Genomic DNA, 25,646 nt, shown 5'->3' with positions numbered 1-25,646 from the left:
TAGGAGATGACCTGGTACTTTGAATTAGTCCATGAATAACTGTTTTTGTATCCATGATGTGGTAGTCAGTTTAAACTTACTCTAGTGATCATGTGTTTGACAGGTAGGAGATGACCTGGTACTTTGAATTAGTCCATGAATAACTGTTTCTGTATCCATGATGTGGTAGTCAGTTTAAACTTACTCTAGTGATCATGTGTGTGACAGGTAGGAGATGACCTGGTACTTTGAATTAGTCCATGAATAACTGTTTTTGTATCCATGATGTGGTAGTCAGTTTAAACTTACTCTAGTGATCATGTGTGTGACAGGTAGGAGATGACCTGGTACTTTGAATTAGTCCATGAATAACTGTTTTTGTATCCATGATGTGGTAGTCAGTTTAAACTTACTCTAGTGATCATGTGTGTGACAGGTAGGAGATGACCTGCAGCAAGACATGTTGACCCTGCAGATGATACGAATAATGGATAAACTGTGGCTGAGGGAGGGGCTGGATCTCAAGATGGTCACATTTGCTTGTGTTCCCACCGGCACCAAGAGAGGTAATTACAAAAATTAATATCGATACTGTACAATTGTTTACTAAATGAATATGTCCATTTTGCAGATATAATTTTGCCATCCTGTTCCTGCCTCTTTTTCCATCTGCCCATTGTTTACTAGATCTGTGTCTGATGTTTAGGGATGATAGAGATGGTGACAGAAGCAGAAACTCTTCGTAAAATCCAAGTGGAGCTGGGTCTCACTGGCTCATTCAAGGATCGGCCGATAGCAGCATGGCTCGCCAAACACAATCCTTCTGCTTTAGAATATGAGAGAGCTGTGGCTAATTTTACTGGTAACATTTTATAATTCTAGTCTTTAAATATCCACCATTGATATAGTAACTAGTTTTTCCTTCTCGTAATTACCATTTTTTTAAACTTAGAAATTAGTCAAATTTAACAGTTGTTCTTAAGAATAAAAATTACAGGGTATACTCAGTAAGTATCAGAACTGGTTGTAAAAATCAAAATATATTGCAGGTATCATTACATTTACCTAATGATCTTCAAAATACATTCCTCCTGCATCGATACATTGAGTTTGGCGCGTCTGCCACTTATCAAAAGTCCGCTGAAAGTCGGTTTCCAGAATATTGTTGAGAACCTTTGTCTTTTTTTAAATTAATGTGCACCTGAAAGGTGGAGGACCCCTCTACCGAGGCCGACTGGTTGGACCTCCCTCCACCGCTCTGTTTGTTGAGGATACAGCAAACCAGTCCTGATACTTATTGAACAGACACTGTATCTTTCATTTTTTTTTTAACTATTCATCGCTTAGTTGTTTAAACAAAGTAAATCATATCACCCAGCAGGGATCACTTCTGGCTGGTTTATACCTACCGGTTGAACCCACCACTGGGCACAGCAAAAACCGATGTGCCACTTCAATCTGGGCAACCTTATGGATGTCCAGTAGTGGCACATCACTAACCGCAAATGTTGAGATTCTGGGGTTCAAGGGCAATTCGATAGGTCTAGCCTACTGTGAAAGATGACTGTTGGAGTTGGTGGGGTTTGTTTGCTTACCTCAGAGGTTCTTGTTAACCTCAACAAGGGTGTGGCACCCCCTGCCTACTTTGACTGGAGAGGCTGGTTCAGAGCTGGCCTCCCCTTCTTCCAGGATGAATTTGAGATGTAGTGCCCTAATTCTTCCTCATGGATCTCGATAAGAAGCGGCCCATACTCCCTAACCTTACCCATCCTGAATATCCTATCACACCGGAAGCAGCGCAAAGGTTCTTACAGGACTAAGTGCAATTTATAAGCTTCTTGTCCTAAGAGAAAAAAAAGTAAATCATATTATTTGTCCAAAAAGTAACAGTTCATTATGGAAAAAACCAAATTTAATAAAGAAGCGATCTTATAATTTTGATTAAATGTTATCCACTTAGACCATTATATACTAAGAATGCACCATTAAGAATCATCAAAATAAATAATGGCTCGAGGCTAATAAAGATTATGTTTTAGTTAAAAACAATAAAAACTACACCTATTATATTTATTATTCCTTTGGGATCAGCATCAAATCGATATGGTTGGTCTCTCATATCGCCTGGCCTCGAGTGTTCTCTGCCTCGGGTCAGTCAGCCCTCTCGGCCAACAAAGCAACTAAATTAATATTTCTCTATTTGCAGCTCATACCTAAGTAACCATCGTTCAGAATTATATTTATTGCTATTTGGCTTTATGGCTATTTTTTAGCTACTTGGATTATAATATTCGACTTTCAGCGTCTATGTAAAAACTATAGTGTATTCTACCTACGTATTAAAATACTAGTGCATTTGTAATTTGCAATACTAGTGATGGAGATTAAGCTCAAAATATGGAAACAAGTTTATATTTTGTTGATACTAGAGACCTAATTGAGACGGATTGTATATCCTGCAAATAAAAATACTTTTAAAACATATCAACCTATAAGTGAAAGTTACTTCTTACTTTGTTTATTAAAAGTAAATAATAAATAACCGATCGATAAAGTTTCAACCTTGAACAAATTTGAGACTTCCTGATCACAAAAATTGTACTTAATAACTCAATTCTCTTACATGTTTGGTACATGTGGTAATATAGTATATACAATAAATTTTACCAATATTTTTCAAATACATGTACAAGATATAATTTTGAAAATCAAACGGAAAAAGCAGTTTACCTAATTGTTATATTTAAATGAAAGTGGCAATCTACTTTTTCCAGCATACTTAATAGGTTCCAGTGAGATGCTAAAATTAGGTACCAGCTAGTTACAACTTATAGGAATTAAGTATGTTAATTCCAGGAAAAATAAATAAAAAGTAAAATAAAATTAAAATATAGCTTTTTTATTTTTATATTAAATTTAAAATTAAATGTTGTATTTTAAATATTGGTATAAAATTATATTTTTCTGAAGATATGTCAATAAATCTAAGAGATGTCATGTGTGTATATCTTATAAATAAAAATGAATGGCGAAATGTGTTGGTAAGCGCTAATCTCGATAACGGCTCGACCAACTCGGTTAATTCTTTTTGTAAAATGTCCATTGAAATCCAAGGAAAAAAAGTTACCTGGAATATTTTGGAATTCAAAAAAATTTGCAGTTTTTTGTTTCATAATTCAAATTAATCTGGCACTAAACAGCTGTTCAAATCTTCAGTTTTATGTCGACAAATTGGTTGAAACATCTGTTTACATTTCAATTTCATCAAATATTAAGTAAACAGTTCTTTATCAGTAGTGCAATGCAGATAGTAAATATAAAGTTAATGTCAAAATTTTACTCCAGATCGCGCCAGTGACGAATTTAAATCATTACTGATGTATTTTAAATATTATTTAAACACTGCTATGTAACCAACCTTAATGAACAATGTTATGAATGCTATCACATAAGTTACTTTAACCCATTGCGGATCGTATTGTTAAGGCGCGCGGGCACCAGCGGGCGCGAATTAATTCACGGTCAGCGGCCGCACGAACAGCAATGGTGCGCCACATCGTATCTCTCGCTATTGCATACTAGAAAATTCAGCTGCAAAGGTATTTGTTCAGATGGAACATGGGCATGCTGGGTTATCCGTGATGTAGGAACGATAACACGCGAGCAAGGTTACGGCGTGGCAGGGATGATGTCTGAATCATAGTCTAAATAAAGCGGCAAGGGTGAATCGATTGCAACATATGGGCCATTGTCTAGACTAAACCCACCAACATGTACGTCTGCGTCGTTTAGTTGTGTCATTAACCTCAAAAGTATTATAATATCAACTGAGGAAATCACCCAATCAGAAGCGCTAAAAAGCAGAGAGTAAACTCATATGAATGATTTTTCAACTTCGACATACAACTGCGATCTGTAGGATATTTATAAAACTTTTGAAAATTCTAAACGTAGACCGTTGTTAAACACTCTTAGTAGACAAGTGAAGACGATCGCCCGATCTATCAGACATAAACAGAACTATCTGGAGGGAAATTTAAAAGCAGACCGCTTATGCGACCTGAGCTCGTCACCGTGCCGTCAGGCCCGGCCGCTGCGTGACGAGCCCAGCTCGTCAGTGATCTGCAATGGGTTAAACTGGTGGGCTTCCTTGACATTGTGATATGGCATTTTAACAGTGGCTTTTGGAAAAACAGAGAAAAGAACAAAAAATGCCTAAACAATTCATTCTTTCCCTGGCTACACAGTTCAAAAACAAGTGTAACGCAAAACTTTAATAACGATTATTTTGGAATGCTGCATAACCTTAATAAGATTTCCCCCTTATACCGAAAGTACATAGGAAGTGGGTATTACTTCCCCTTAGCCGTAATAGGTCCTACATATGTGTATATTTTCTTCATCAGGGCAACAAACAGTGGCGTAACTAGACAGAGTCGCGCCCCCCCCGCAGCGTACTGAAATGCGCCCCCTCCTGTCGGCTCCTAACACCCCCCCCCCCCCCCCCCTTCCTCCTACTGACCTACACGCATCGTTATAATTATAGCCTACTTCCCCTGGTCTACCTTTATTCTCATGATGTTCACTCTACTTACGGTAAATTGTAATAGAAAACAAACCTTTACTTTTTAAGAGTGGCTTTAAATTTGTGTAAATAGTTGATAGTCCCGTGCTGTGCAATGTTTATTTTTATACATTTTGTAAAAAGATCAAAAAGGAAAAGAAAACTTTAAAATGAATTATTCATCATAATTATTTATTAATGAAAACTATCTCAAACATTAAAATAAAAATAGAAAAAATTGTAGACATGTTAATTATTTCCATTTATTTAAACCCTCTCCTCTTCTTAAAACTGAAATATTTTTCAGCTAACATCTTCAAGTTGATCCTACGAGCCCGTTCATGTTCTATTGCTCAAGACTCCCAAAGCGCTCAGCCTGGTATTGGTCATAGTGTTTCTCAAATAATTCTTTATGAGCTTGAGTTTAGAAAATGACCTGAAAATTTATATAAGATTAAAAAACTATGTTGTTAACATATATGCCATTTTCAGGTTATAATACAAGTATATAATTAAAGGGTATAATAACTCTTCTTAACACAAAAATTAATTTTAGTTAGTACGGGTTTTTATGATATTTTGGTGATTACGAACCTTTCCGCTTGACGCTGACGTAACTGGGAGAGTCAAGAACATCATCATCGCTGTGCAGACATCAGGAAGGCTGCTTGACAAAGTCACGTTTTCTATCATTAAATATGAGGCTAAATCCTTAACTTTTTTCAATCCTCTTGTTTTTTATTTCATCCGAAACAATGTTTTCTGAAACACACACTATTTGTGTCTCCAACCCGTGTGAAACATCTTCCTCATACTTCTCACAAAACTTCCCTGGCTGAAAAAATTAGTTCATCATCACTTTTCTCTGTGAGGTACTTTGGAGTTAAAAAGATGAACTGATCGTTAATCCTGACCATGCTCTCAAAACGTCTGGAGATTTGAGCAATAACTATATCCAAGCTCCTGTAAAATACTTTTACTTTGAATTCTTGCAATGGATTAGAAAATTCAACATCGTTGGTCAGTTCGTCAAAAAAAAGTTTTTTACTTTTTTACATCGTTTTAGTCGGCAGAGAAGACTCAATATTCCATCCCCTGGCTAGCGTTTCAGCTTCTTTAACAACACCTTCAAACTCATTTCTTGCTCTCTTTAGTTCAGTCATACTCTTTCCAAGAAGGGCTGTAGCTTCGTCAATTGATACATCCTCTTTTTGTAGTGTTTTAGATGTAATATTAATTCTCTCTAAAAACCTTACTTTGGAAAGTAAGCATCAATACAAATTGAAAACACGTCATTTGTTTTTTGAGTCCAGTTGCCTCTAAAACCTCTTTATTCTTTTTAGAAGTCAGAATAATATTCGTCAAACAGCTTAAGACAGAAACAAAGTTACACTTTATGGCCAGTAAACAATCGTACCTAGATGACCAACGGGTCGGACACAATCTTTTGAGTGTCTTGCTAAGTATAGACCCCCCCTTTTGCTCCATAGATTTCTCTCCTCAAAGCTTGCCATCTTGGCAGGCTTTCGCCGAAAAACACGTAAATTTGATTGACCAAATCGTAAAATAAAATCATTTCTGTTATGTCAGTAACTGAGTCATTGAGTACCAAATTTTAAATTATGCGAGGCACAATGCACGTACTCTGCATTTGGCGGACTTTTGCTTTATTCTAGATTGGATTCCAGAATAGTTTCCACTCATTACGGCTGCCCCGTCATAACCCTGGCCTCTACACTTTTCAATTTTAATGTTGTTTTCTTCTTCCAAAAAATTACAAACCTCGTTAGTAATTTTTTTCCGAATTTTGGCCTGTAAGAGCTATGAACCCTAAGAATGATTCTTTAATTTCAAGTTTTTTCGTAGTTTTGGACTGCCACATGTCGTATTACTATCGATAGTTGATCAGTTTTTGAGACGTCTTGAGTGGTGTCTAATACCAGAGAGAAGAAAGGAGCTGCTTGGATTTCACTTACAACTTCATCCAGAACATGCTGTGACGCAAACATGATCATTTCATTTTGGATTTTGGGAGACAAATACTTAACTTTGCTTTGATCGTTTTCTAAGTGACTTTTTAGAAGAGGATCGTATCGTGACAACAAATCTATAATATTCAAAAAGTTTCCAGAAGTAGTGTCCACTGTTTCAATATTTTTCATTCCGATGCCCTCTGAACGCTAAGTTACAAGTAGCCATAGTTTATTACTACATCTAAAAGTCTTTTGAGAATCTCACAATACTCAAGGTTCATACTTTTGAATAAGTGATTTTGCATCTTGGCTATTTTTTACGGTACTATATGCTAAACATGAATTTAAGTGTATACGAGATGTTTCATGTTCTTTAATTTTTTTTGCTTAAACCTTGCCAATCATTTATTAGACCTTTACACCAAGCATCTTTAAATTTAGGGTCAGTTCTGTCAGCGAACAAACCAACAAGGTTCACAGTATACGCCATTTAATAAAGGTGAATAACAAAGCCAAAACCGTTCTAGTTTTTGGCCCGTTTTGGCAATTTTGTAATAAAAATCACTGCTAAAAGATCTATTGTTTGTCGAGTCTTTAGGAAAAGGCCCTGTGGGCCTACATGGTTCAGAATTCTCAAAATGAAAGTTTTATCTTCTTCTTTTAAGAGGGATACTCCGTCATTAGTGTAGAGCCCAATGTCAGTTTTAAAAAACACCACGTTGTTGACTGATTTCATTAGTATCAATATGCAAAACACAGTTTTTATCAATGTCTACGGTACAGCTACAGCTATCATTATTTATCTTAACGTCTAGACTCACGTCTGGTTCGTTATTTGTGAATTCAGGTGGGGTCTGAGTAGATGTTCCATTTTCTGTCTCGATGGTAGGTAGGTCAGAACTTATTTCACTACACTCACAAATTAAACCGGAAAGTTATTTGTTTCCTTACACTGTCATTGTTTTTACTAAGAGATATGTCAGATTTAAAAAATAGATCAATTTTTGTTGGTGTTTTTTTGCTTTTTTCTTCCTCCTCCTTCTTCCGCTTTCGGTATTCTGCACCACTAGGTTTTTTAGACATTTTTGTTTAATTATTGATTTAGTTTTCTAGTACATCGTCCCATAATATAAGTTTCCTGTAAGAGGTGTAGTTTGCAAACACTTTTCACCGCCACCACAGTTGTAGGCTACTGAATAAATCACAACTTTCGAAAATGCAGTAAACGTAACGAGTAATGAATATATGACTGAGTTGACAAGGAACCACAGTATACTGTGAAGGAACTACCTAACAATAATTGGTACTTGGTAGTGTGGAGGGAGGGAGGGGAGTATTCAAGTCGCAACATGAAAACAAGGCAGTACACGCACGCACACCCCCACGCTCACACACGGTCCTAAAGCGCCTTAAAATACACTTCCGTGGCGGTTCAGCAAATAGTTTGCCTGCTTTAGTTTTGAAGGCGTTTAACTAAAACAAGAAATGATAATAGGCCTACGATATTCCTCGCTAGCTCATTTATACAAAAAAAATTATAAGGAATTACAATGAAAATAGTGATATTCAACCTTAAGAAATTTGGTAAAATCGGTATAATTTTTTTTTATTTTTTTCATTCCTTCGTGTGGCGCCCCTTGACACGCCGCGCCCCCCCGCATTGCGGGGGTTGCGGGGGTATGTATTACGCCACTGGGCAACAAAACAAACAACAATGTCCCTGGAAATATTCTAAACTGAAAATAGATTACAGAAGACGATTTTGACCAAAGTAGATTTCCGAGAACTGCATAATTGAACGTGTCTAAAATTTGATCGAGGAAATATTGCAAGGTGTAATGTGACATAGTAAGTGAATTTAAACGATCTGAAGTAGGCACTTTTTAACCGAAGTAGGCTTTTCGGTCCTACGTAACTATATGTTTTTTCTTCATCAGGACAAGGCAAACTCTACATCAGGACAAGGCAAACTCTACTATGGTACTGGAAATATCTTAGACCTGAAATATGTGATAAAGGCTAGAAATAGACACTTTTTGACCGAAGTAGGTGTCTGAGACCTGGGTATTTGTATTTTATTGATCAGAAGAATAATGCAGGCTCAACTGTGACATTCCAAATATAATTAATTAATTTGAACCAGAAATGCTCTTCCACGTGCAAAACATGATATATTAACACATTCACTGCGGGTGACGAGCATACTCGTCATGCGAAAATGGCGCGCCGGGCGGTGGACGAGCGAGCTCGGCATATGGCAGCTGCTTTCATATTGCCTCAGTGTGAGCTGAGCAGTTGCCCGGGAAGGCTGTAACTTTCATAGCGAGGTGTGCCTTTTTCGGTGAGTCAGTTGGTGCGATTCGTCACCGGTTCACCATTTTTGTTTGTTGTGTATGCTTTGCGATATTGTGTCTGACTGTGTAAGTGTATGTACTCATAATGGAGAAAGACGATAATGTTATTGACGATAATTTTTCATCTGATGAAGACAATGAGTCGAGTTCGAACAGTTCTAGTGACGGTGAAGGCGGCGTCCCCCACCCCCAGTGGGCCACTCCACCCGAAACGTGTAATTGATGTACTATCTTCGTGTAATTGATGTACTATCTTCGTGTAATTGATGTACTATCTTCGTGTAATTGATGTACTATCTTCGTGTAATTGATGTACTATCTTCGTGTAATTGATGTACTATATTCGTGTAATTGATGTACTATCTTCGTGTAATTGATGTACTATCTTCGTGTAATTGATGTACTATCTTCGTGTAATAGATGTACTATCTTCGTGTAATTGATGTACTATCTACGTGTAATTCGTAAGTGTTTGTGCTGAAACCTAGTGCGCTGCGAGCACATACAACACGGGGACCGGCACCCGGTGCGAATGACGAGCAGACTCGGCACGGACATGACGTCACCCGTTCCGGCCATCGAAGCTTCCGGGATACTTTGGTCAACCCTTTCGGCTATCCTGACTTCGTTTTGGGTTACTTACAAAAAAAAAATCCTTCATTTTCTTTCGCCGGTAATTTTGTCATCCGCATTGAATGTGTTAAATTAAACTCTGATAATATTTACCATGAATAATATCTACTTGATGTATGCCTACTTACGTTTTAAAATTTTCATAGAGCCCCATCATTTTACATCATAAGTGCTTTTACTAAGTAATATAAGGACTTCGGTTCTAAAGATTGCGTGCGATGCTGCGGGTAACAGCTAGTATATATATATGAATTTTTAATAAATTCATGTCATATTTTCTATTGTGGTAATGTGTAATGTAATACTTTTCCTGTTCTGGCAGCGTCTTGTGCAGGGTACAGTGTGGCCACCTATGTCCTCGGTATCTGTGACCGACACAATGACAACATCATGCTGAAGACTTCCGGACATATGTTTCACATAGATTTCGGCAAGTTCCTTGGTGACGCTCAGATGTTTGGCAACTTTAAGAGGTATGTATAGATCAATCAGCACTCCTAACAAGATTCTTGACAATGCTCAGATGTTTGGCAACTTTAACCCTAGAACTGGCAGTCATTTCATCCTGTAGTGTCGGGCTGTTTTGGAGCTTCGCGCAAGGTTTTTTTAAAAAAATTATTAAAAATATAAAATAAAAGCAATATAAATAAGAGTATATATTTTTGTGTTCAGAATTAAACGTAGAATTGCACTATATTGTAAAATTAACCATCAAAAATTTTCTAATAAACACTTTTTTTAATCAAATATAAAATTTACGAAAAATATTTCTTAAATTTGGGGGGGACCATACCTAGCAAATGAAGTTATAGTGAGAAATATTTATAAGTGAGATAGCCATTCTGTGTCAAATTTTATCTAGTTTCAGAAAAACATAAGCAATATACACATTTATGAAAGCATCATAAAGCTATAGAACAAAAAGCAGCGATGCGTATAAATTCTGAAAATCGGGTGTACACGTAAGACTTTGGTAAAACAAGTTTTGCTAATACATTTATCTATGAATACATGTTATTTTGCATATTTTATTACTTAGAATAAAATAGAATATACAGTAGTAATGAAATAATTACCATAAATTATTTTTTTTAAAGTAAAAAAAGTTAAATTTTGCCATTATTCAAAAATTTTGCGAAAAATTTTCATTCAGCAAAATATAAAATCGTTTCTAAAGCTTGTACTATATCAAAATTTATAAATTTATGGTTTATAAGTAATAGGAAATATTATGTAGTTAGAAAACTATAAATATAACTAAATATATTGAAAAAATATAGAATAACCCAAACAGTTATTATATATAACCAAAGAAATTACAGGATATATATATTTTATTGTGAAAACTATCTATTTATCAAAAATAAATAGTTACTTCAGAGCTAAAAGAGTGCTATAAATAACGTTTAGTAAGTGAAAACAATAACAAACTATGTGAAATGAATTTTAGCCAAGTCATTTTGCCATAGCCTACACAAAGCCGGTAATTTCTCAAACATATTTCAGTAAATAGAAATTGATTTATTCTAAAATATATATGTTTACACTACTACGACATCAAACAACACACTACACATTAAATACGACACTAAAACACGCGTAAAACTATTAAAACTTACAAATATCCACAGCTCGGCACGAAAGTGATACAGAACGGCAGCGGCAATATGGCGGTCACAACAAACGGCGTCGCGTTTTCTTTTACGTTCAAAATAACAAGCTTGCTACGTCATAACCATAATACAAAGAGGAATAAAACTTATCTGTTCCTTAGCATTTTTCTTCCCGAATCCAATGGTGCATGAATTATATATCGATACGTTACCGGAGTATATTGTAAAAAGTAATTATACGAGGGAATGTTTGACCGACAAACTTTTGACGGTTAACACTACAAAAGCGGCATTAACCGACATAATTATGTCGATTAACAGTTCTAGGGTTAAGAGGTACGTACAGATCCCAAATGAGTTTGAAATTTTGTTTATACAGTGTGGCATATATGTTAGTTTCCCCATAAATAGTGATATTTTGTTTCGATAGGTTGGTAACTATGTTAAATTGGCAGCAACACGGAGTAAGTTTATTTTTGTCTGTTCCAGTGAAAAGTGACGGTCTTTGCACCCGTTAATTGTTTGTGTGTGATTTTAAAATGTTTACAACCCAACAACGAGTTTACGTCCTTCAGTTATGATGGAAGCATAATAAAAATACTGCTATAATAATTGAAGGATTTAGTAGTAAATATGCAGATGTCGCGATACCCACTTGACAGTATATGCAGAATTTAAATGAGAAATGTGAAAACACAGGATGCGTTTTAAGTGCCCTAAATGCCGTTTTAAGTGTGGTCGTCCACGATCAATTTGCAACAAAGTAAACCTGCAGACAGTTGCTCAAGCTTTTGTAGCCAGTCCCGGTAAATCGACTTGTTAGGCATCTGCTGAACTAGAAATATCAAGAAGTATGCAAAGAATGTTAAAGCAATTAAAATTTAAGCCATACCGTCCATCTTCACTCCAAGTGCTTCATGAGGATGATTCCGATAGGCGATTGGAATTCTGTGAGACAATAACTATCAATTCTGAGGCTGATCCAAATTTCTTGCAATCAATTTTGTGGTGTGATGAGGCATGTTTCAAGCTTTATGGACACATTAATCGGCATAACTGCGTGTACTGATCGGATGTAAATCCTCATAACGTAATCTAAGCAGAACTCAATGTGTCTGGTGTTATGGTAAGGGGAGGTATTTCGAGTACTGCACTGTTTGGTCTTATTTTGTTCAAGGTAATGTTAACTCAGAAAGTTACTTAAGATTCCTGCAAGAAGTAATAGTTCCCGAGCTCAGAAACAATCCTGTTTTCAATATTCATTCGTTCATCAGGCAATAAGACATTTCGGTATCCAAGTTCAAGATTTTATAGATAACACATTTAATGAATGGATTGGTCTCCGTGGTACAATCGATTGGCCTGCATGCTCACCAGACCTGACCCCAGGTGATTTTTCACTGTGGGGTATTATAAAGGAGACTATGTATGCTTCAAAACCACAAAATCTTGACGAACTCAGAAACCTAATTAGAAATGCGCTTGAACTTGTTAATGACGATAAACCTTTATTCCTAAAAATTGGTGATTCTGTTCTCAGTCGTTGTATGAAGTGTATACAAAGTCAAGGTGGACATTTCGAACAACTGCTATAACATTGTATGGTAATTATGTAAGTAATTTCATGTAGTGGATTTGTTTTCTTGCCTAAAGTGTTTTATTCAATTACCCTATAACGCCTTTAAATTTCTCTTCTGAGGAAACCGATATATGCTCCAACCTGTAGAAATGTTATTAATTCCAAGTAAAAATCCATAGGATATTAAAGTTTTGGTAGGTAATTCATTTTTCATTAACCCAGTAATGCCCAAATTATTAAAAAAAAAATATTTTTCTTTTCTTTTAGTATTTTATTATCTATAGTACAAAGAGTGTAAATATAGATCAAAAAAATTTTTTTTATTATCCAATACTGAATGACGTCATGTCGACAGTGGGCATGAATGGTAACATTACGGCATTGACAGATATTGACTACTGAAGCCAACCGTGAGCACATCTGGTAGGATGGAAACTATATTTAGACACATTTTAGTTTACTATTCCTGATGGAAGGAATTTTAAATGAAAGAACATCTATGGAATAGCACTTTTATTTATTTATGTATAAAACTACAACTCTACAAATTGATTCATAAATAATACAAAAAAAAAAAACACTTTTTTATGTGACATAAAATAATATTTTCGAATATCAAAAGGAAGTACATGTTTATCAAAACATTTGTAAGAAATGCATTGACCATGTTTTGCAAAACAATGTTACAAACACTGTTATAAAACACGAACTACACACAAAACTATTTATAAACTAATGTTACGTGAATAGAACTACTGTTAAGTAAAACAATGAGCTGTCGTAAAATCTGCTAGTAGCCTTCTACGAGGTACAAATACTACTGCACTCCTAAAAAACTGTCAAATACGTAATAATACGTACTTAGTAAACACAAAAATGTAGTTTTAGGAAGACATTTTGGAAGAAAAATAATGTACATACTCTAAAACTACTGTTGTAGCCGACAAAACTATTGTGCCCTTGAGTGGAAACTTTGTCACACAACACGTGACAGCCAACCTTACAAGTTTCACACATTTTTCTGGTCACTTTGCCACAGTGACCACATCTTTTTTGCGTAGCAGAGGAAACTAAAAAGTCATTACCGCTGAAGCGGACATCTGGGATAACCCCTGTTACAGCTTTTGAACTTGGTCGTCCTGTTGCCAGTCTGATTGTTTTGTAGGTTGCCAGTCTGATTGTTTTGTAGGTTGCCATGTAACTTTGGACTATATACCTTGTAAAAGAAAGGAAATCCAACTTCTCTTCCTTACTTTTAGTGGTCATTCGATAAATAAGCCAAGCATTGTTCATCGATACACCTCGTATGATATCATTGGCCAATACCATTTTTTTTATCTGACATTGATGTGGTATGTGGAAATGTTTTCATCCATAAAATCAACGCCGCCCATATACATGTTATACAAGACAATACAGGCAGGTTGATCCACATTAATATGTTTTTTATGTTCATTTGACCACCGCTTCGCTTTGCCAAGAGGCTCAACTCCTGCAATAGTAGATGCGATAGTGAACACACTGTTGTCATTGTAGCGGACAAGCGTGATTTTAGTTTCTTGGTCAGTAAGTTGGTGGTATGAGCCTCGTTCTTCTATTTTTACAGTTTTTGGTTTTGGAAGGGGAGCTTTCTCCACTCTGTCAGCTTGTACTGTACCAGTTCCCTTGTAGACTTCCTTTTTCAACGCCTCTAACAGACGGAACGAAGTAAAAAAATTGTCGAAGATAAACAGTACTTCCTGTCTTTGGGCAATTCTGTTATGAGATCAATGACCACTGATCCTCCAACGCCTAATCCTGGGACTGATGTTCCAAAACTTTTGCCTTGATACGGCTCTCCTTGAACGATGTAGCCTAGTCTTGTTGTGAGAAAATGCACAAAATGCATGGATTGTACCTTTAAACAATTTTAAGAGAGTATTAGAGAACTGGTTCAAGAATAATGTTTATTACTCAGTCCCAGATTTCTTAAGCAGCGATATTACATGTTTATGCTTTTAAAATTAATTTGCGTTGTGTGTCCCATTGATTTGTTACATTATAAACCGTAATTGTTTGTATTTGTTTTATTTATTCGTGATATAGTATGTGTTTTATTTATTAATTTATATTTATATACATAAATGAATAAGCTGACTTTGTCTATCGCTGTACGCTTAATGACAATAAAATATTTCTGATTTCTGAGAACCCAAACTTTATATCCAAAGCGGATGAGTTTTCCGTGGATATGCTGCTTTGCTCCATGTCTTCCGTATTAGGGCACCATGGATTCGTCAACAGATAATTAAATATCACGTGGAAAAAATTTTAGCCAGCGTTCATTTAGCATACTCCAAACTGGTCTACTTTTCCCAAAGCGGTCTCCATTTTCAAGTTGACCGTTTTTACAAAAGTGGAAGTATTTCATTATTTCCTCAAATCTATTCCTGCTAATAGCTTTTGAAACAGCGTTGTTATGTACATCGTCAGCTAGTTCCCAATACATTCTTGTTCTTGACACGACGCAATATCCGGACAGAAAAAGAATCCCAAAAAATAGTGGAATTTCTTCTTCTGTTGTAGTAAAACTATCGTTTCCTTTCTCAACTGAAAATTCATTTGTACATTCGACTATGAAGTCAAGAACTTCTTCATCGAAAAAAAAACTCATATATATCAACATGAGTAAAGTCTTGTTGTAGGTATCTGGTACGTTCGAACTCTACCCGTGATTTGTTTGGCATGTCTTTCTTTTCCCATTTCCTGGCTGGCTTAGGGTTTTTGACGCTGTCTTGTTGAGTGGGTGCTTTTATTTTCCTATTTTTTGTTTTACTATCCTCAACTTTCTTCTTTTTACTACCACAACGTGGCTTATAGCCATGTTCTCTGAGAACATTATTTGTCGTCGGTTTGGACAAAGTTTCAGTACTTGTACTTGGCTAAGAATCTTTATTTGTCGTATCAAAACTTATTTTTGAAGTAGAATCCTCTTCGTTGCCTCTATCTGCTTGTTTTTGTAGATGAATCAATGAATGTTTATTGTCATATTACATCTTACAAGATCCAGCTATGCTGATAAGACAGATGACACGGTCAGAAATTTCCCTTTTTTCGGTCTCCCATCCTTAGTAGTAATAGATTTAACAAGAACAAGATTCTAGCTAAAATTATTTGCTAACAAATAAATAAGCTCTAATATAAATAACAGTATTAACATTTTCAACTATAAACTAATTAACAGTATTAAAACCTATGTCAAACATTTATTTTGTAAAGCATTCCTGAGTCAGATAACATTCAAACTGTAGTACACCATAATGTAATAACAATCATTCATTAAACTAATTTAACAAATAAAACAATAAAATTAGTTAAACAATAAAATTAATAAAGCCATTAACAAATCAAACAATAAAATTGGTAACAATATAACATATTTAAATAACAAAATGGAGATCAATTATTGAATTTTTTATTATATTAAATTAAGTTTCTTAGGAGAAAACACTTAATCTTCATAACTAGATTATTATGTTTCTGTCATTTAGAAATTCGGAAATCTTGTAGTAAGCCTTTTCGACAAACATACTTTTTATTCTATATAAGAATTCAACTTGTGGCATTTGTTTGAAATTGTTAGGCAATTTGTTGTAAAGTTTAAAACCCATATAATAAAAACTTTTTTCAAATATGGCTGTGGTGTGTACAGGATATATTAACAAATTGGTATTTCTAGTATTGTGTTGATGAATAGTTTTTTCTTTAGAAAACCAGTTCAAATTTTGATGAACTTGACTCAGTACTTCATACATGTATACACAAGGGACAGTAAGAATCTTCAGTTTCTTAAATTTTTCTTTACAAGAACTTCTTCTGGTTGAGAATGTCATTATTCTTAAAAAAAGTTCTTGGTCTTGCCAGTGTAAAAATAAGTTTCATGTAAAATGTAAATTCTATAGATCAAACAGTTCCTGATATATCGCGTGACCAGTTAGGCTCAGCTAATGCTCAGCCAAAGCTCTTGAAGATACATTTTCCACCAAACTCAAACTGTTAGCCTTCAAACGTAGTAAGGTATATTCAAAGCTTAAAAGTGGAAGCCACACAGAGGCTACTAACTACATAGGCTCATATCTCTGATCCAAACCTGCTCCAGAGTCATTGAGAAAGTAGTTTTGAAAAGACTAATCGATCACTGTGAACTACACAACCTTCTAACAGATAATCAACATGGCTTTATTAAAGGAAGGTCTACAACATCGGCCATTATCAAACTTTCAGAATTCATTATTGATAACTCGGAAGGAAAAAAGATGGTCACTGGCATTATGTTCGTTTTCAGCAAAGCTTTTGACTGCCTAGGGCATGACTCCTCTACAAACTTTGAGTTAAAGGACATGCCAAAGAATGGTTTAAGAGCTATCTAGAGGGAAGAATCCAGACAGTAGATATTCAATATACACAAACAATAACATCAGAGCCTCTGTCTGTTAAAAGAGGCGTACCTCAGGGCTCAGTGTTGGGACCGGTTCTGTTTATTCTCATGACAAATGACATGCCGCAATACTTAGACATGTACTCTGCTCCAGTCATGTATGCCGATGACACAACACTTCTAGTGTCCAAATCTTCTCTAAATAACTTGGTCATTAAAATTCCTACACTGCATTAAACATGGCTTATCAATATTCTCACGAAAACGATTTAGTAGTCAACACTGAAAAAAACCAAACATCTAGCTTTTGGAAGGCGACAAGAAGAAGTTCCAGGACTGCCTGACGTATCAATGGAAAGTGAGACAAAATTCCTCGGAATGATTATTTATAGCGATTTATCATGGAAAAATCACATTGACATACTTTCCAAAAAGCTGAATTCATGCCAATATGTTTTAAAAGGAGTAATGCATGCCAGTGATGAAGCAACTAAAAAAATTGCCTATTATTCATTATTCGAGTCACACTTAAGATACGGCCTTGCAGTTTGGGGAGGCACAACTGCAGGAAACTTAAATAGAATACTGCTACTACAGAAAAGAGCTGTCAGGATCATGTCTGGCCTTGGCCCAAGGGAAAGCTGCAGAGTTGCCTTCCCTCACCAGGGAATCATAACGATTAACGGCCTATACATCAGAGAAGTCATAGTCCATGTTGACAAAGAGCAATTGGAACGAGGCCATGACTTCCATACTTACAACACACGCCTTGCTTTAAATTTTCACTTGCCACTACATCACACTGCACTATATGAAAGGAAGAATACCATCCTACATGGGCAGAAAAATCTTCAACCATCTTCCTGAAGATATAAATATGCTACAAGGACAGAGACTGAAGATAGCAGTGACCAAATGGCTCTCTAGCCGTCCATTCTACTCCATGGATGAGTTCTGGAAAAGAGATGAGCAATACTCTCAATAAAAACTAACATGTAATATTTGACGCAATTGCATTTCTTGATGATTTGTAAATAAAGAATTTGTCTATTGTCTATTGTCAAACTCAATAGCTCAATCTGTTCTTGACATATCCTGTGAGTAGTTTAGACTTCAGTGACACTCAAGGAAGGACATGCATCATTGATGAACTGAATATCCACCTCTGCAACCTTTATTTGTAAACAAGCCATAGATGCAATTACAGCAAGAATTGATTGTTATTACACCTTTTAATGTATATTTCAGATGCCCCCATCAATTGAGAAACCCGCAGACTGTGAAGTATGTGTTGTTATTATTTTCTTCGCGCTAAAGGTGTGAAATGAGTTGAAATTCACCATTAGAATTGTAAAGTGTATGGACAGAACATTATGAGTAATGGATCGGCACTAAAATGGCTGAGAGCTTTACAAGATGAACAGAAGAGTTATTATTATTTTGTTTTAAGAATTTTAATTGGCTATATAATTATAACTTTACTGTTAATTTATTCTTTTTAAAATTATTATTAGAATTATTATAGCACTAAAAAAAATTTGAATTCACTACCATTTTATTTATTTTTCTCTCCACTTACATTTTTAATACTGATTATTATTGTTACAATAAGAGCCTGCAAGCTTGCATGCATGTTTAAATTTATTATGAATAATATTAAATTAGTAATAACTTCAATTAATTTTAAGTTTATATTAAATGATAAAGTATTATTTTTTCTTTGTTATGGTATGCGTGAGTGTGTAAATGTCCTGACCGCAATGTCACTGTCGCGTGTACCGCCGGCCGCTCGCCGCCTGCAGTGTCGTCGCGCCCCTGCTCGCCGCCGTGCACGGCTCTGACAGCCCCGCCCCGAGCGGGCGCGCCTCTCCGCCGTCCCTGCCCGCGCTTCTCTGCCGTTCTCTCGCTCCCTACAACAATTTCCTCAAGGCAGCACACGTTAACGCACAATCACTGTATAGTCATATTGACGAATTTCGTTCCATTTTTGAGCCATTACATACCGACATTATCTTGGTCTCTGAGACTTGGTTAAAACCAACCACAAGCGACAAGAGCATTAATTTAGCTGGCTACAATATTTTCAGGAACGACCGTCTACACAAACGTGGTGGTGGAGTCGCAGTTTATGTCAAGTCTCAGTTTCCTACTTCCATCTTATTCTCATCTGATACATCTAGAGAGGGACGGCCTGAATTTATGTTTTTGGATGTCAGTGTCAACGGGACGCATGTTTTAGTCGGTGCATGTTATAGGGCCCCCAATACCGGCCATCTTGCCGAATTTGAACACACACTCATCGATCTTATGGCTCGTTACAGTCATGTCATTGTCATGGCGATCTTAACCTCCGATTTGTTAGGGCCTACCACATATGAGAAAACCTTTTTGACCACAATGTTTCAGTCATGTAACATGTCTCTGCTACCACTTCAGGCCACTCATCACACTGCTACAACCGACACGTGGCTTGACATCATGGCTGTTTCTGACCCGACCCACGTTGCACACCACGGACAATTTCCTGCCCCTGGACTTTCAAAGCATGATCTCATTTTTTGTGCCTATAAACTCCATACCCCCAAAAATAAGCCCAATATTATCAAATATCGCAGATACAGGGACATAGATCATGCTTCACTTCTCACAGATGCTGCTGCTTTACCCTGGCATGAAGTAACCACTGCCATAATGTAGACAAAATGGTTATCAAAATTTAATGCTTTACTTACTAATTTATTTGATAAACATGCCCCAATCATAACTAAAAGAGTAACCAAAGCCCCTCTCCATGGATGAATGATTTCATAAGAAATTTGCAAAAGCAAAGGGATTCCGCCTTTAGAAAAGCTAAACGTTCTAAATCCACTCAAGATTGGGAGGCATATAAACGTCTTAGGAATCACACGCAGCAGCAAATATACGTAACGCCCAAAGTTAGATTTTACCACACAACACTTTCAGAGCCTCAGTCCACTAAATCACTGTGGAGTTAAAATCAAAGACCTTGGTGTGGGTAAATACAATATCAGTCCACCTGTTCCGTTTGACCCTCAATATTATAAATGATTACTTTATTAATATCCCTGTTAATATATCTGCAGCTAGCGATTATATTGCTGAGCTGGAGGCTGCTCCTCGGGAGGCTGCTGGCCGCCAGTTTTTCTTTCACACCTGTGAGTGAGGCTGATGTGCTTGCTGCTTTCCGCGAGGATGACCAGCAACGCAGTTGGGGCTGACAACATACCTTTGCGCTTTCTGAAAGATACATTGCCAATCACCCTTCCTGTTTTAGTAGTCATTTTCAATTATTCTTTAAATTCCTCTGTATTTCCCTTAACCTGGAAGCATGCTCTAGTTCGTCCGTTGAGAAAAGTGTCTAATCCGCAATCCCCTTCTGACCTACGTCCAATCAGTATTCTCCCTTGTCTCTCCAAATGCCTTGAAAGAGTGTACATCAACAAATTTCATCTTATCTGAATACCTATAACATCTTATCTAAATACCAGTCCTGGATTCAGGCCTAATCACAGCACCACCACAACCCTAATTAAAATCACCGATGATATCAGATTGGCAATGGACAAGAGACTAATCACCATTTTACTGCTTTTTGACTTTTCCAAAGCCTTCGACTGTGTTTATTACCCCCTTCTCCTCATCAAATTGAAGAAGTAATGGTTTCTCCGATGAGTGTGTTAACTGGGTCAAATCGTATCTTACTGGGCGACAGCAATGTGTCAAAGAAAGGGGAAAAATATCTGAATGGAAAGCCGTAACACGGGGTGTTCCACAGGGCTCTGTTCTTGGACCCCTATTGTTCTCAATTTATATTAATGACGTCACATCTATTATAAGGCACTCGTAAGTTTCATCTTTATGCCGATGATTTACAGATTTACGTACACTGTTCGCCTGATGAATTGAGCACATTTATGGTTCTACTCAATCAAGAAGACATGAATCAATTGCTTGTTGGGCAAATAAACATGGGCTGAAATTAAATGAAGAAAAAACGCAGGCAATGGTATTGGGAAACCCAAGATTGATCGACCGTTTGGACTTCAACGTTGCACCAAAAACTTGAACTCAATAACCTCGTGCTAAAATTTTCAAAACAAATTAAAAAATCTTGGTCTTACTATGAGCTCAAGTCTTAAGTGGAATGACCAGGTTACGATAACGTGTAATAGAGTATTTGCTGGCATTCACAGTTTAAAGCGTTTTGCTTTATATCTACCATTCAGTGTCAAGGTTATGCTGGTTAAAACTCTCATACTGCCACACTTCAACTACTGTGACGCTGTGATCAGTGACATGACTGTTGAGCTTTCGGACAGGCTCTTCAACGTGCTCAAAACTATTGTATCAGATTTATTTTCAATCTCAGAACGTTATGAGCATGTGACTCCATTTTTCAAACAGCTATCGCTTCTGAAACTTCAACAACTTCGCCAACTTCACATTCTTTCAACTCTACATTCAGTTATCAGAAACAAGTCACCTGTTTACCTGTCCGAAAATTTCAAATTTATTTCCGATATAAGTGAGCGACCTAACGAGAAGGGGATCCACGTTACTCTCAATTCCTGTTCATCGATCGAACTTCTTCAGTAGGTCGTTCACTGTTCAGGCATGTCGCCTCTGGAACTCTCTTCCTGATGATATTCGTGTTATAGAAGGTCGGGCTCGTTTTTGGGGCGGGGTCAGGGACTTGTTGCTGGGCGGTCTGGTAGGGGTGGCGGATGGCGGTGCTCGTGGCGTGCTTGTGGTCAGGCTGTGTGTTTGAGAGAATGAATGTAGCAATAACAAGAAACTATTTAAAAAGTAAATTGTTAATTTAAGTTTTAATTTATCTTTGTTTTGAAAATTTTCTACATATTCAGCTGATAAATTTGATTTTTAATTATTACATAGTAGTATATAATTTTAGTTAAATTTAAATTTAAAATGGAATTTGTTATAGTTTTAAGGTCATTAAATGTAAAAATGTATATATATATCTGTATATTATGTGAGGTTGAGTGGTAGAGAGGGCTAAATAGCCCTAACTCCGCCTCTTGAATAAAGGCATATTTCATTTCATTTCATTTCATTCATTTCATTCATTTCATTCATTTTCATTCATTTCATTTCATTTCATTTCATTCATTTCATTTCATTTCATTTCATTCATTTCAAGAGTGTTCATGATGAGAAATGGAGTGGTTGATTACTGATGATTACTGACAATTTTGTGCAGAAAGTGAATAATAGAATTAAAGTGAACAAACATTTCATAGTTTCTTCGTTATTGTACAGTATCTTCATTCGAAGAAGTGTTCTTTCTGACATTTTTATTGAGAAACATGTTTTGCTGTTTAACAATGTTTATCCATCCAATGTTTATTCCATGTGGGAAAACGAACTCAAGATCTGATCACAGCATGACTCTTAATCCACCAAATAAACTCAATTTAGCACTCCACTGGACATATCTTCCAGGTCAGTGTCGCAACTATGACAACGGTATATAAAGAGTTGTTTTTAGTGATGATAATTGCCTTAATATTGATGGCAATTATGTAGAAAAATAGAAGTGTGGCTTTCATATAAAAATAAATTATTAGAAAAAGTTGGTTTTATCTATGTATCAAAACAGTACTTACTTAAAAAACATAACTTGTTTATAGAAATGAAGCTTCATGCAAAATTGAAGTCCATATCTCAACTTACTAGTGAGATATTCTGTGCACAGTCACACAGTCAGACATATGTAGACAGAAGTGACAGGCTTCGCTAATGCTGAGCTAATAAAAGGAGCGATTTTTACCATATTTATTAATTACTTAATGAAATATATATTTGATTGTATTGTGACAGGGACCGTACACCTTTTGTGCTGACATCAGATATGGCGTACGTGATCAACGGTGGTGATAAGCCCTCGGCCAAGTTCCATCACTTTGTGGACCTCTGCTGCCAGGCGTTTAACGTCGTCCGCAAGCACGGCAACCTGCTTCTCAACCTCTTTGGCTTGGTTAGAATCTAAACTATATACAATAGAAAATTAGATTAACTGAGCGGGGATCACTGAGTTTGTAATTTAAAGACAAGGAGCTTGCATTAGGGAACTTTCTGAACAGTTGATTTCATTAAAACAAAAAGTTTCTTTGGCTTGGTTAGAATCTAAACTATATACAATAGAAAATTAGATTAACTGAACGGGGATCACTGAGTTTGTAATTTAAAGACAAGGAGCTTGCATTAGGGAACTTTCTGAACAGTTGATTTCATTAAAACAAAAAGTTTCTTTGGCTTGGTTAGAATCTAAACTATATACAATAGAAAATTAGATTAACTGAACGGGGATCACTGAGTTTGTAATTTAAAGACAAGGAGCTTGCATTAGGGAACTTTCTGAACAGTTGATTTCATTAAAACAAAAAGTTTCTTTGGCTTGGTTAGAATCTAAACTATATACAATAGAAAATTAGATTAACTGAACGGGGATCACTGAGTTTGTAATTTAAAGACAAGGAGCTTGCATTAGGGAACTTTCTGAACAGTTGATTTCATTAAAACAAAAAGTTTCTTTGGCTTGGTTAGAATCTAAACTATATACAATAGAAAATTAGATTAACTGAACGGGGATCACTGAGTTTGTAATTTAAAGACAAGGAGCTTGCATTAGGGAACTTTCTGAACAGTTGATTTCATTAAAACAAAAAGTTTCTTTGGCTTGGTTAGAATCTAAACTATATACAATAGAAAATTAGATTAACTGAACGGGTTTTATATATATATATATATATATATATATATATATATATAACTTTTTATATGTCTAAGTATACATTTTTCAGTAGAACATATTACAGGTAAAAAATAACATCTAAAGCAGAGCTTTTGAATAAATAATTATATAGATAAGAAAAATAACATCTAAAGCAGAGCTTTTGAATAATATATAAATCCCTTCACTTGTTTATTTTATCTGAAAGACAGTCTCATATTCATGCAAGTATGTTTTTAGCTTTGTTTTTTAAATAGACTATAAGGTTTTGTCTGTAATCATGATAAAAACTTTGTTTTAGTAAATCTACCAATTGCATTATGTATTCACAGGTTAATTATTTATTCAAAAGCTCTGCTTTAGATGTTATTTTTTTCCTGTAATATGTTCTACTGAAAAATGTATACTTAGACGTATAAAAAGTTATATATATATATATATATATATATATTACATGTATATATATATACAAATTTTTATACGTCTAAGTATACATTTTTCAGTAGAACATATTACAAGTAAAAAATAACATCTAAAACTGATCTTTTGAATAAATAATTATATAGATAAGATTATTTTCTCAAAGGAAAGCATATAAAATCGCACATTTTATATGTTAGCAATTTTTGGAACATGGACCAAAATAAAAGAAATTTTGTTCATATTAAATTTTGCCCTGGTCCTAAAAGGGTTAATATTTGTAAATAAAGTTAAAAAAGATTATAGGTCTTTACTATATTTCAATTTGCATCTTAACAAACAATGTTATTCATTCACATAAAATCATGTGTTTTCTTTATGCCATGTTAAATGTAAGTGAAGTGTCATGATACATCACGACGTATGTGTGTATGTGTTCCCTGGTTTGTCTGCATCATGTCTCTGTCATGATACATCACGACGTATGTGTGTATGTGTTCCCTGGTTTGTCTGCATCATGTCTCTGTCATGATACATCACGACGTATGTGTGTATGTGTTCCCTGGTTTGTCTGCATCATGTCTCTGTCATGATACATCACGACGTATGTGTGTATGTGTTCCCTGGTTTGTCTGCATCATGTCTCTGTCATGATACATCACGACGTATGTGTGTATGTGTTCCCTGGTTTGTCTGTATCATGTCTCTGTCATGATACATCACGACGTATGTGTGCCCTGGTTTGTCTGCATCATGTCTCTGTAATGATACATCACGACGTATGTGTGCCCTGGTTTGTCTGCATCATGTCTCTGCTAATGTTTATAGCTTTCTTACCAAGTAAAATTGTTTTAATTTTATAATAGCAATGTATGGACTTATCTAGAATTATTGAATTTAACCAATCAACTTTTTAAATACTTTTTGTTAGCTGTTAATTTAACTATTGATTTTTGGTTCGAATGGATAAGAAAAGAAATGACTATTAACTAATTTCTTAAGCAGTTAAATTCCATTTACCTCTTATATTTATCGGTTCTGGTCTTTGTCCATGAAATGGAACCTACGTTTGAAACTGGCTCATCACTAATCTATAGTAATCCCTAATATCTAAAAAAGTTTTAGATCATTTTGGTTACACACTTTAATTAATAGGCTCAGATTATTTTTGTTTATTTGAAAATTCAAAAGTTATTGTTATGCTTATTTGTATTTGCTTTTACTTCAGCAAGTATCCTCGGTTTAAAGTTTACTCGCCATTGTTAAACATTAAGAAAACAACAAAACTCTACGAAGAAATATTCAAAACAATCCTGTTACACAGAAAGTGAACATGTCG

At 35.6% G+C, this 25,646-nt stretch overlaps 1 protein-coding gene across 1 annotated transcript in view; it reads left to right on the top strand.

Annotated features, from left to right (window-relative positions):
• Positions 1-25,646, top strand: part of LOC124358058 (phosphatidylinositol 4-phosphate 3-kinase C2 domain-containing subunit beta-like) — a 212,912-nt gene that overhangs the window by 171,601 nt on the left and 15,665 nt on the right. The window contains 4 exon segments of the mRNA XM_046810345.1: positions 416-545; positions 686-841; positions 9,826-9,976; positions 22,975-23,131. Coding sequence (XP_046666301.1) covers positions 416-545; positions 686-841; positions 9,826-9,976; positions 22,975-23,131 — 594 coding nt within the window.

This window comes from Homalodisca vitripennis, chromosome 3, assembly GCF_021130785.1.
Source record: "Homalodisca vitripennis isolate AUS2020 chromosome 3, UT_GWSS_2.1, whole genome shotgun sequence".
Classification (NCBI taxonomy): domain Eukaryota; kingdom Metazoa; phylum Arthropoda; class Insecta; order Hemiptera; family Cicadellidae; genus Homalodisca; species Homalodisca vitripennis.
The sequence above is the reverse complement of the archived record's forward strand: the minus strand, read 5'-3'. Positions and strand labels throughout refer to the sequence as shown.